The 13,380-nt window shown below is 41.0% G+C and overlaps 1 protein-coding gene across 1 annotated transcript; it reads right to left on the bottom strand.

Moving 5' to 3' along the window:
* Positions 1-7,529: 7,529 nt before the first annotated feature.
* Positions 7,530-12,439, bottom strand: LOC133902158 (enhanced ethylene response protein 5). Its single transcript, XM_062343758.1, has 12 exons — positions 11,960-12,439; positions 11,794-11,887; positions 11,616-11,705; positions 11,204-11,269; positions 10,945-11,034; positions 10,795-10,851; positions 10,622-10,683; positions 10,450-10,537; positions 8,257-8,333; positions 8,108-8,182; positions 7,916-8,021; positions 7,530-7,828 (listed from the first exon to the last, which is right to left on the bottom strand). Exons 1-12 carry the CDS (start codon positions 12,256-12,258, stop codon positions 7,703-7,705), a joined length of 1,230 nt encoding a protein of 409 aa, XP_062199742.1. The 5' UTR covers positions 12,259-12,439; the 3' UTR covers positions 7,530-7,702.
* Positions 12,440-13,380: the final 941 nt, after the last annotated feature.

Genomic DNA, 13,380 nt, shown 5'->3' with positions numbered 1-13,380 from the left:
GTCGCCAAATTGCATCCATTACCTGCACAACTTTAGACAAGCAGACACATATCTTCAATTCTATTATAGATTACTCCATAATCAAAATCATCAATTAAAGCACATCTCAGAGAAATCGTGAAGGCCAGATGGTCCGACATGCGCACCCCCTGAGTGTCGGACCATCTGACGTGTACAACTTATCAAACCGGCAAGTTTTGCAACCTCTCTGCACAAAATGCTCCGACGTATTCTTCGTCCCATCATCGAAACATCCGGCGTATTCAACTTCTTCGAACCACGGTTTTGCACAATCTCTGCAAGAATTACTACGATGATCACTCCGACGACACAATATCGCCGGACCATCTGGCGAGCACTTGGCCCACCAGAGCTAATCTTACATGCTCTCTACAAGAAATACTCCGGTATTCATATTTCTTCATCACCGAATCATCCGATGTGTACTTGAATTATTGCTTCTAAGTTGCATTCCTCCAGTGTGTACTTGGTGTAAACGCTGAACCATCTGACGTATTCATTTTTCCACAGCACTAAATCATCTGACGTGTACAATCTTCTTGTACTCAGAAACAAGAAATGTCGACTCTAATTCTTTAGCGATTTTGGTTAGTCAAAATCAACATTTCAGTATACAAATATGCCTATATAATCTCAAAAACATCAAATCAAATCAACACACTTATCAATCACTTGTCATATATAAATTAAGACTTATTTCAATTTAGTTTCTCACATACTACAGGTCATACAAACACTAGGACTGTTCTATCGAGCGTTAGCTAGCGGCTGGCTCCGCTTAAGATCTCTTTCTAACTTCGCGCACGTCTCCATGTCTCTGCTGTACTCGTCACATTCTAATTTATTTTCGGGGTGCGATTGCATCATTTTGAGACGAAAATGCAGAGAAAACCGGGGAAGTTATCCACAACTTCAAGTTGTCGTCTTCATAAATGAAAGAGGATAGGAGGCCTAGGTTTCGGGGTTTTTTTTTTTTAAACACCGTTACAACTTATAGACATACACACTCACATTATCACATATGTATGCACATAACGTCTGTCGAAGATCAAAGATTTTCATAGGAATTAAATTGCTTTATACGGACTTAATTTATCATAAATATTTTTATTTTAAAAATTAAACTATTCCATAAGTAAATACACATTACTAGTTGCTACCTATGGATGGATCCATCGTGGAGATAGAGAGGGCTCAATCCCCTTTACCTCTGGGTGTACCAGAGAAATCCCTTCCTCTTCAATAGAGGACTTTTACAGTACATCTAAATGAGTGCATGCCGTCCATTTTTTTCATCCGGTGGTTTAGATTAGCCCAATGATACTCTATCGCCCATCAGTATCATAGATATCATTAAAGAGTATCATGGGTATCATAAGTGTAGGATTGGAAAAAAAACCATGATAAACTTGTAAACTATATGTTTAATTAGGGAAGATCAAAATATTAGTTTATTCTTCGGATAAACTTTCACTTATTCTGTTTATTTCATTTATTAGGGTTTCCAGCTTCCGTCGGTCGGTTGATGATGGGTGGCGAAGGTCCGAAATCCGGTCAGTCAATGACGTAATTACCCCTAAGAGTATTAAGATAATTACAATAATACCTACTAAAATAAACGGTTGGATCACAACAATAATAATCTCTATCATCTAGTATCATGATGTACTATAAAGGTTCTCCTTCGATATTTGAGTATGGAAGAAAAAAGAAGAAAATAAAAAATAGTTCTAGATTGACACTGTTGCTACCGATCGCCGACGGCATTTCTCCTGTGTCGCCGCGAGTGCGCCGGCCGCCGTGGACGATTGACCTCAACGCGAGCTTCGGGTGCTTTAGGCAGTGTTTCGATGCTCGTACGTGGGTCCGTCCAGGACCTGGATGGTGCACTATCGGCCGGCGTACGCGCGTTTGGATGCTCGTACGAGCCATCGTCCTGGATGAGCTCCCGTTCAGATTCCAGGCATATTCTCTCCGGATGCTGTACGAGTTCGTTCGCTCAAATCGGCCGAACACGAAGCCATCCGGGACCGCACAGTAGCCGAATAAACACTAACTTTAATTTCCTAAAATCAAAATAGTAAGCTTATGTTACTTAAAAATCTTAAAAGAATTTATACGTATTCTATAATGTGATAGATTAATTTTTAAAATTATTTTTAACCCTAGATTATACGGTGAAGAAGTGAAATTCCTATATAATACTCTGTCTATATATTTTATTATTATTTTATATGATAATAACAAATAAAAAATTATTATTTCTATAAAATAATTAAGTTATATATAAATATAATATATGACTTTTGACAACTAAACATGTACCCATATAATCCTATATAGCCAATCAAATACATTTCCGTAACATCTCATAGAGCCAACTAAATATATTTTCATACTATATCATACATCCAATCAAACAAACTACCTGTATTACCTAATCTAGCATCATCCTATCCAACATCATTCCATTCTATACAACAAATGGTATCATGTGGGCATGCGCGCGTGCGGCTCGTTTCTTGCGCACGTTGCTCGACAGTCGCGACCGCCTTGGAACGGAAGTCACACGCTCACCACCATCTAGCTCTAGCGCCCTTGTCACTCTTGCTGCTCGTTGGTTGTCGTCCATCTCTGCGCCCAGCATCCGACATGACCTAATTTCAAGCACGTCACCTCTGACCTGAGACCTCAGTATGATACACGATAAACAGTTAGGGTCGTTTTGTCTGGTCTCGAACGCACGTCACGTAATCTCATAAGATATTTGCATTCGTGAGCCTTCGAATATGACTCTGGATAATTAGAACTGCAACCATATCCTATAATAATAGATGAGATCGGGTCCGGCAACTGATACTGCTAAGCTAGTACGGTTCTCATTTACTAGTAGTATGATTTGTTCATCACTATGGTGGCACTGTGACGATGCATGCGCCCGTGCATGGAACACCTAGGCCTGTGATTCGTTCACCTCGTCCGTGGCGCATAACCGGGTAGAAACTCAGAATCATCGGATGCGAACTGATCATCCATACGGCCGCTATTTTGTACGGATGTCGATGTGCTGCTGGGTACGGTAGATGGCGATGAATGTAAGTCATGTGGACGTTTAGTCCCTGCTGCCCTTGTGTATGGATTCTAGGGGAAAACAGAAGAAAGGAAACGCAAGACAATGTGAGCAGGCCTCTTCTACTCCAATCATTTGTGATAAAAATTGGGTGTACAGATGCGCCTCGAATTGCATCCATGAATCATTGTCAGCCTAGTCACAGTGAAAAAGCCTTATCGATATGGACACAAATGTTTTTCCTAACTCCACAATCCTAATTATAATAACCACAGAATACGGTTTCTTTTGGCTTTACTACGCTTGTTCTTGGAAATGCCTCGAGCACTTCAATCATGCACCTTATAGTGGTTTTAATTTCGCACTAAAAAAAAGTGATGTTACATGTACATGAGGGCAACATATATACGAGTAAAGAAGTGAGAATTTGGACACGAGACAAAGGGAAAAACTTCCGACCTTTTGCATCAGTCCTTGCTGCATTATTATATCATCTTAGTCTATTGTTGAAAGCGAAATAAAAAGAGTAGTTATTTTAGAAAGGTTACATGATATGATTCAGTTTATAACTTATGACTGAACCGTTAATCATTCTTGACAAAAAACTCCATAATCGTCACCTCCAAATTCTGACAAACCAGTCTGATCTCTTCTCTTTGATCCTCCTTTTGTAACATTCTCTAAAATCTAAACTCATATGTGCCCTGAAGAGTGATTGCAAAAAAAAGGTTGTTACCACTTTATTAAAGACCATCTCATTACGACATAGCTAAATCGTCTAAAATAAAACGACTACCCCAATTAGTATCGGCTTCTTTTTATTACCATCCATGTCCATAACCAACCACCTATAATATGGTTTACATTCCATAGTATAGTAATACCTAAAACAATCTGCACAATTCGCCAAATTCAATGCTCTCGTTGCAGTTATAGAAGCAACATTTGGGGTTCCTATTCCATTTTCTTTTGATCAAATTATCTTTGATAAAAAATACTTCTCCAGCTAAATACCATAAGATTTTTTTTTTAATTTTGAGCGATATCTTAAGCTTTCAAAGTCAACGTGATGGAAAGAAAACGGGTCGATGAATCATCCTATTGTATATTGACTGTATTAAAAAAGGCCATTGGCATGAAGGCTCCATCAAAACTTACATGCTTGGTTTGTTAAGTCAATATGTATTATTTTAGCCACTAAACTATACCAGAAGATTAATCTGTCATCAACAATACGTCTACGGAAAGAAATATTTAGAGGTATTGAACTCATTATATTTGCTATAGTATCTTGCTTTTTCCTTACTATATTATATAATGAGGGAATTATTCGCTAAGTTATTTTATGCATAACCACGTATCTTTCTAAATCTTATTTGTATTCCATCCTATATTCGGAAAGGACCAAACTTAAAAAAACGCCCTTAACTTTCATCAACGAAACGTCTGATATAAGGACACATCACACATGTCTGGGCGTATTTAGGCTAGAAACTAGAAAGAAAGTATTGTTGGCTTCTTTGGTAGCTAATATTCTTTCGAGATGAGCTTGAACGTGCTACAGTGAGGTTACTAGCGCTATTCTCCACGTGCTAAGTTAAAAAGATTTTTCTGATCTTCCACCGGCCCGCCCGCGCGCCTGCTGGTGCATCGCTATATGCCTTGGCCCAAGGCACCATGTACGACTGACTGCACGTCGAACAGGCCACAGAACACAGACCCTGCGATTCGGACCAGACGGGGAGAACCACTTTCCAGTTTGCTATAACGGGTCTATGTCAGCATCTGTCCGATGTGGAGAAAATAGAGCGAAGAGAGAACACAGCTAGTTCTCGTTAAAGAGACCGTCTATAACAGAAAGAAAATGAGACATAATATGTAAGTATTAAAAATATAAAGAGACAACTTTATAAATAACCAATTGAATAGGGTACGTTTAATATAATCTATAGATAATATATATACACTTATAGCTAGCAAACTATCGGCGCTGTTAAAAAGATGCTTGCCAAGCTTTACGAAAAGGTCTCTTCTAGTTTCCCACACGGCTCCGTGTCTTTTTGCCGTATTCCTCTTCTGTTTTTTGGACATCGGGAGCCTGTCTTTGTTTTTAGACGATGCGAACGCAACGATAATGAGGGAGCTGAGCCCTGTCTTTGTTTAGGCGGCACGATTTTTGGGTTGCTGTGATGCCTTCAGAACAGGAGGCCGTTAGCTTTATTAATCCCACTCGATCGGAGCACATAATTCCGCAGAGTGATCGCTCTGTAATATTTTCAGTGGCAGGGAAGAAGCCATGAGCGAGGCAGGTGTGCAACTGACAAATGCGTCGTGCACTATTGGATGCACTAGGGTCGTCGTCGATCGTCACTGGATGGAGGCCACTAGGGTCGTCGAGGTGAGCACCATGTGACGCACAGGCGCACCGCACCGCACCGGAGAGCTGGACGTCGAAGCAACCCGGCCGAGCTAGCTAGTTATGTGCGGCGCACGGTGCAGGAGAGGATCGGAGACCACCTTGAACTGGAAGAGGCAGATTGCCCGTCCTCCGTTCTCATCTCGCTGCTCGCGTCCGGCCATCCACACCTGAGTTCACCCCTCAGCTCAGGCTCTGGATTTCTCGAGTGACCTGTGTCAGCAGAACATGAGATCGGCTCAACAATCGTTGCTGATGCAATGCAATGAGCATATATAAAGGTGGAGAAGGTTGAGTTGCTCGTCAACCCTGCTGCTAAATGATCCAGCACCTAGTCAGCTCTACCCTGCAATCTGCATGATACGCTACACTGCAATTTTTTAGAGGAACCAGGTTGGGATTTCATCGATATAACATAGAAATTACAACCCTCTGATTACACAGATAAAAGTTCTGTTTCATCAATGGTCGAACAATCCGTGTATGGCATAGCCCCGCCAGAGTTGGACAGAGAAATACACTAAAGTAGCAGCCGGAAGCTGTTCCCTCAAACGAGGATGCGTAAAAAAATTTCTGCACAAGGGATAATCCGCTAGAGACGAGCCTTGACATCGCTGAACTGACAAGCAATGCAAGACAGCCATCGGCCGTTATCTCGCTGGATAAGGAGCGAACCGACGCTTCCAGCTGCAACCTCAGTGCAGACACCAACGCCAGTGAACACACTAGCGAGGAAGATTGACCCACAAAGAGGCACTGAAATCAACAACCCATCCTCACTAGGTTGTGGTAGACTAACCTCCACATCACAACAATGATGAAACCAGTGACTCCGTTGCCATCGCCATCACTTCAACAGCACCAGATTGGAGGGACAGAAAACTAACGAGTTTACTGGTGAAGGGCTCAAAATTGAAGTCATCGCCGGAGGAAACCGTAGGGCCAAAATCCATGATCTCCATCTCGAAGAAGGCGGCAAAGATGACAAGCACGACCAACCTTCACCTCTGCTAGAGCCGAAGCAAAAGAACCCACATGATTCCATTGCCACAGTAGGTAAGCCTAACCTTATCCTACTTAAACCTAAACTACGCGGAAAAGATATATACACCCAGCGTCAATCTATGATCTCTCCATGCTCACCAGAGCCGGAAACGGAATCATCTGTCAATCGCCCTTGGCTCTGTAGCGAAGGAGATAGAAGAGCCTGGAAATAGCACTAGAAAGGTGTACGCACCCGAAAATTGGTCACTGCAATCGCAACCCGAATCATCTGTCAATCGCCCTTGGCTACTGTAGAGAAGGAGATAGAAGAGCCTGGAAATAGCACTAGAAAGCTGTACGCACCCGAAAATTGGCACTGCAATCGCAAGGCCTGCCTGCACTGGCCCTGGAAATTCATTAAGTGATCCGGGCCCGATAAGTCCATGGTACATACATGCTTGTATACGATGCATTCACTACTTCATCCAGGATACGGATGTGACGACGTATGCATTCACTACTTCACCCGTACCGCTGCTATCTTGTACACATGTTGATGAGCTGGCTACGGTACACGGCGATGAATGTACGTATAGTACATGAGGTGTACCGTGTATTTGGGTACCAAAATACCAATGCGGTTCGTACACGTACTGCGGTAATTGCTCTGTACAGCGGCAGTAAGAGCTTTTGGATCAGAAAGCGTCCGTGGGTACACTTGCACCCAAGGTACATTTGTGCATGTCAAAAAATCTCAAAATGAAATCATATGTCGAACACGCTAGAATGTGTGTTTGCAAACAAAAATAAAAATTGAAACTTATTGTCTTTCCCCAGTGCACAAGTGGTTGAATTTGCAGACAGTTTTTGCAAGTTGGCAAGCTCTAGCACGAACTACAACTACGAATCTTTTGAGATTATCTTTGGAAATGCACTCGTGCAGAATCCAAAATTGATGCAAATGCCCTAAGTACGGAAGACCACCCGAGCGGACAAATTTCAATGAAGGATCATACAGACAAACATCGGGTCTGAAAATGAAGGCCAATAATGATACATTGATACAAGATACTTCCAAGAGTGCTTAAATACAAGTGTCCTTGTCAGGAAAGCGTTCCAGTAACTACAAAAACAAGGAACTTCTGTGTCCAACACATCAAAACTATGAGAAAGTTCAATGGACTACAAGATTGTCTGTTATGATTCTGTAGCTAAACGGGTTTCCCATTCAACTTGGGAAAGGGATCTTGTTTGCTGAGGACAAGAACTTTGCTTTTGTGAGCAAAGTAACCTTTTATAAGATTCTTGTATATGAGGCATGCCATGATACACTCCACCTGATAGCAAGGTGATAAACTAGGTTAAGCACACGTAGAAAAACATATACCAACAGGAAAATTTCGATTACTGCACTCTCAAACCACCTCATCCACATCCATGTCGATTTCAAGCCATTTGAGAGTTTTTACTACGACGTCTAGCTTAATTTGATGTGCCTTGGCTGGTTCCTTCTGCCTCTGAATGATATGGCTGTGAAAGAATAGCAAGGCAAAAAATGACTTGGTCATAATGGAAAGCAATGTGCATGACAGCGACAACTTTGATTTTGCACTCACATTTTCTTAACCAATCTCTGATAGACCTGAAGTTCGAGTTTCTCCAATACGAGGTAGACGCCAGATTTCAAAAATCTTGCAAAACAAATAAGCTATCAGAAACAGTGAAAGGATTGAAACTTTTTGAGTAGAGGAACAGATGAACTTACTGGTCTTCATGCCTGTCTAGGGCTTGCCTGAGAAGCCTGAGATCTCCTCTCTTGAGTGAGGTCACAACATCTGCATACTGAAAGGTTATATTACCACTTGTGCAAATCTCAATTAAGAAGTAGGGGAAATCTCCCTAGAAGTCAGAGGCTAAGACCACAGATGAGTAACTATAGAATCATAAAACCAAGGCAAACATCTTCATGGAACCGAATAAAAAACAACAGTGGAAAAGGGCATATTTAGCAAAAGCAATAAGTACAACAAAGCTTTTCCATCAAAACAGAGCTTACAAATAGATAGCAACTAAAACATTAGTAGCTGTTAATGAGAAGAACAGAAGGGTCAGCAAGATAATTCAAAATAGCAGTCACTAAGCAACACTCAGCCTGAGGTGTCACATTAAAACAACATATTTCCCCCTTCACGACTTGGCTTGTTCATCTCCAAAATCAACTAACAGAGCTGATCATGATTTAAAATAGTATATTCATCATTACGGCAATTCATAGAAGAGACAGCCTCATGTTTGATCAATGACAGCTAGACACAGTATATTCATTATAACCAGCACAACTCACAAACCATGGTTCTAAGGGGTGTTGTGAAAAAGGTTGAGCAGTCAGGGCCTCAAGAGTGACTAGGTTAAAAAAATCGGTAACCGATACTCAACAGGTCAACCCTCCTAGTAGTGATTATACAATATAATTTGGGTATAATTGGGCCATTATGTGGCCTAATTGTTGACTATACATTTATAAGGTAGCAGGTAGGGACACCCGTTCCTTGTATACGACCAAGTATATGGCCTGGTAGACCCGTTTCTAAAACACTGAGCAACAACAGTAGGAGGGAGAAGGGCCCGTTCTGAAATGCATGTAGTGGGTCTCACAGGGCTCACGGATCTTAGGTGTATTGCACAACACTTCTTCTAAACACCCCCATATAGAACTTAAGGTAAAATTAACAAGAATAGGTGTACTCTTGTAAACTGTCAAATAATCAACAAATTAGCAAGGTGGTCCACGCTAATAGCGTGGCTAGTCTCGTTGCAATATTTTGTCACGATAACCTTTGATTAAAAATTAGTCTCTTTAGCTTTTTTTTATGAGTTAGTGTCATTTAGTTAGAAAAGCATAAAATTAGAAGAGATAAAATTATGTTAGTGGAAGAGAAAATTATTTATGCTCCAAAACTTGTACTCGAATCATATACATGTATTGGTTCAATTCGTATACATTTTGATAATTTCCAAAATGGTGCGTCAGGTGTAGGCAGTCCAACCAAAATTAGAATATGTTTGCTTTGCTTGAGTGTTGTGCCTTGCCTGCTGCCTGCTCGATGCAACGACCTTAAGCAGCACAGTGCTTCTTAATCGATTATCTTAGTAAGAATTTTGAAAAAAAATCATTATTTTTATTATGAAATTTAGCTATTGATTAATTGTATTTTGCATGGACTCTTTATTTAGGTATTTTATTTTTATAATAATTTGTTTTTTCTAAGACTATTTGATATGGATCCTTCTTTTTTCTATTCTAACCCCAATTTCAATTATTATTAATTTTATTTTATTTGGACTCTTTATTTAGATATTTTGCTTTCCAAACCGTATGAAAATAGAACTGCTAATTTTCCATAAGTTTTAATTACAAATTTAGCTATTTATTAATCGTATTTGATAATGACTCTTTGGTTTAATCTAGACCGTTTGATGTTCATAACAATGAGTGATCTAGATCCTTTTCTTTTTTCTGATTAACGTAGTAATTTCGTGATCTTTGGAGCGAATATGTTGGCCCCTTTTAACACTCAAATAATAATATATAGATAGATGTAGATTTCTTCAAGATGTAACCAATGTGTGGCTAAACTATTCAGTCATATACCATATAGAAATTTTCACAATCGCCACTAATCCTTCTAGATATTGCCCCTTGCAAAATTAACTTATACATCAAAAACTGCACCGGAATGTAGACTTTCAGTCAAACCAATTTGATATGCTGTCACACGTAGATTCCTTCAAATGTAACAAAGCACTTTGTGCTTACGCCGTTACGGAAGTAACTTGCGAAGGATAGCATTGCATGGTTTTGTAGTTGAGAAGGTGGACAGTTCAATGCTATTGCATATATCGCATACTACAACTTCCTTCCTGTTAAGCAAGAATCTAAGAGTACGAGTAGACATACCTCAAGCAGATTGTACTTCTCCAGGAGGATCCTTTCTGGCAATACTCCTATTGAAAGCTTTACTGGAATAAGAAACTTCAAAATTCTCCTAGAAAATAGAACACAAATTAGAGTCTCAACAAATAGGTACATCACAAATCACATGCTACAAAACCCCATACAATACAAGTACCTCAAATTTGACTCGCTTTGAGAATTGCAATGCATCAAAGCATAAGTTAGCTTCTGATCTGCCTGATTCGATCAAACAAAATCTGGTGTAAGCAGCTTCACTTTTGTAGGCCAAAGCATCCTAGTTATTAACCATGAATATGTTCAAGCTTGCGAGAGAGATAGGGAGCTTACGACAAGAAAATTCTCATTGAACACCTCCAAGCGCCCAGTATAATACATATAAGTGACCTGTACCATCACACGATTAAATTTTGATAGAATCAAAGGTAACTGATTAAGTCTTTGAGAGGGAAAAATGTCCATAAATTATTCTCGTCTCACCTTATCTTTCACTGGAAAATCTTCGAAATCAAAATTCCTGGCAGTTTCGATACTTCTTATAACACTACGACAGAGGTTAACTGTTCCAAGCTGCATAATTTCGTCATCAGCTCCTAACCATTTTTATATTAAATACAGAACCAATGCGCTAGTGCATATACTGCATTTAGCTACTCATACATAATGTGCTTTCCACATATTGCATGCATTGCATTACGTTCGATTAACAGATTCAACTACACAGGTTACAGAATCTTACCCTGAAGTAGATTTTGAATAGCTGACAAGTTACATAGAGTGCTCCGATACGCTTAGGTCCTTTTACCTGACAGTTTGGAGAGAAAATCTTTATCACATCACATTACATGATAAAAGCAAATACGATGCATCAAAAAACAGGCTGAACGGCTAGCTACTAACACTTCCAAATAGTTTATGTGCAAAATAACCCACTTTAGGTTGTTAAGAGATGTGATGTCTCAGAAAATGATAATAAACTGCAACAAGCCAGGGTTTCTCCTCTAATTTCAACATTAACTGTTCAAGGCAAGCTGATTAACAAAACAACCAACAAGTACAGGTCATAACAGTGCTAGTGATCGAATTGATGCTTAACAGTCCAAATTATCATTCAAGCAACAACATCGAACAACGGTTTCAGAATGACATACCGCTAATGCACCGAAAACCTTCATCAGGAAGGACCCAGATGCCTGAAGCTTGTCGGGGTTCTTTCCACTCGTCGCAAGCTCCCTATCTGCCTACACCAAGACAACCACAAGCACACATGAGCTTGAAACACAACTTTACAAACCCAGATCGCCCCCCCCCCCTCCGGGCTCTGCTCACCTTCTCGGCGAGTAGCCTGATCTCGAGCGCCACCGTGTGCATCGCCTCCATCGCCCACGGCGTCTCCCAGTTCCGGAACTCCTGCAGGAACGCGCTGCAACCAAAACCACGTCAAATCTTCCAAAACTCCAATGAATTAACCGAATCGGGAGGAGGTGGAACGGACTTGGCGGCCTTCTCGAACGAGGAGTAGGCGTCGGCGTAGCGCTGGCGGGAGTGGGAGTGGATGGTACGAAGCAGCGGGACGAGGAGGTCGGAGAGGTTCGGGAAGCGGTCTGCGGCGAGGCGAGGGAAGTCCGGGAAGGCGGCGAGGGCGTCGGAGAGCGGGGTGGAGGCGGGCGCGGAGGAGATGGCGAGGAGGGAGGCGAGCGCGGCGCCGTCAGACGAGGAGATGGCGTCGACGACGCGGGCGAGGTAGTCGGCGATGCGGCGGTGCGCCTCGCCCATGCTCAGGTACGCAGCCATCTCGGGCGGGGCCGCGGCGGGTTGGGGGTTTGGGGTTTCGGGGCCGGCGGCGGCGGCGGCGGCGGATGGAAGAAGCCGGTATGGGTTCGATCCGGTGGCGATTGGCGAGTAGTGATTTCCGAAGGGTGGTGGAGATCAGCAATCCTGGCCGTCGAGTGAGAAATCGATGCTTCAGATTAGAGGCCTGTGGTGGCTAGCACTTCAACTTGTCTTGAAGAGCAAACTGAACCATATTGCTTCCTTGAATTTACCAAAATGTTAAGCAGAATGTCCAACATTCGAATCACTGGAACACTTAGTACATTTCCCCACTAGCCTCAGAATAAATATGGCCATTGTCAGAAGATCTTTTTGCTGCTTCGTAACACGTGCTTGTTATATGAGGTTGTTCTTCCCATATCACTATGACGACGTGCAACACGGAATCCCTTGCACCGTGATCAATCACTTAATATTTATGTTGCAACGTAGGAGGGTTAAATACTTATAAATAAAAATCCTCAATAATAATTTAACTATTAAATGTGAGAAATAAATAGTGCTGAGATTAACAAGGATGGTAACACCAATTAAAAGTATGATAGAGGACACGTTGGAACCATATAGCTAGTTGGTCGTGCAAATCAAGAGATGATCTATATGTTAGTTAATAAACAAGATAAAGATTAATCATTTTTGTGAGATGTTCACATCTATCTATATGGATGGTGCAAACTCATCTTTTTTCCTATGGGGTTTTAAAAAATATATACCTCATGCAAATTGTAGTTAATCAATGATTAGACGAGCAATAATTATTAAAAATGTTTATAAAATCACTAAGAAATATGATATATATTTTGTTCGCATAAGATGTAGGCCTGGATACTAAGCTAGCTAGGTCCAGATTGACTCGTTAGGTTAACAGGTCAGATAGTTGGCTTGACTTGATTCGTTAAGCTCGCGAGCCAGCTCGTTAGGCTCACGAACCAGACACACTTTTTAAATAAAAAAATATTTTTATTTCTACCATGCTACCAGTAGAGAAGCTACGAGTCTCTTTGATTTGTAAGAAATTTTAGGAGTTTTAAAAAGTTTGTTACATAATTTCCAGCACGATAGAGAAAAACTCATATCCAAATG

Source organism: Phragmites australis, chromosome 20, assembly GCF_958298935.1.
Source record: "Phragmites australis chromosome 20, lpPhrAust1.1, whole genome shotgun sequence".
Lineage (NCBI taxonomy): Eukaryota > Viridiplantae > Streptophyta > Magnoliopsida > Poales > Poaceae > Phragmites > Phragmites australis.
The sequence above is the reverse complement of the archived record's forward strand: the minus strand, read 5'-3'. Positions and strand labels throughout refer to the sequence as shown.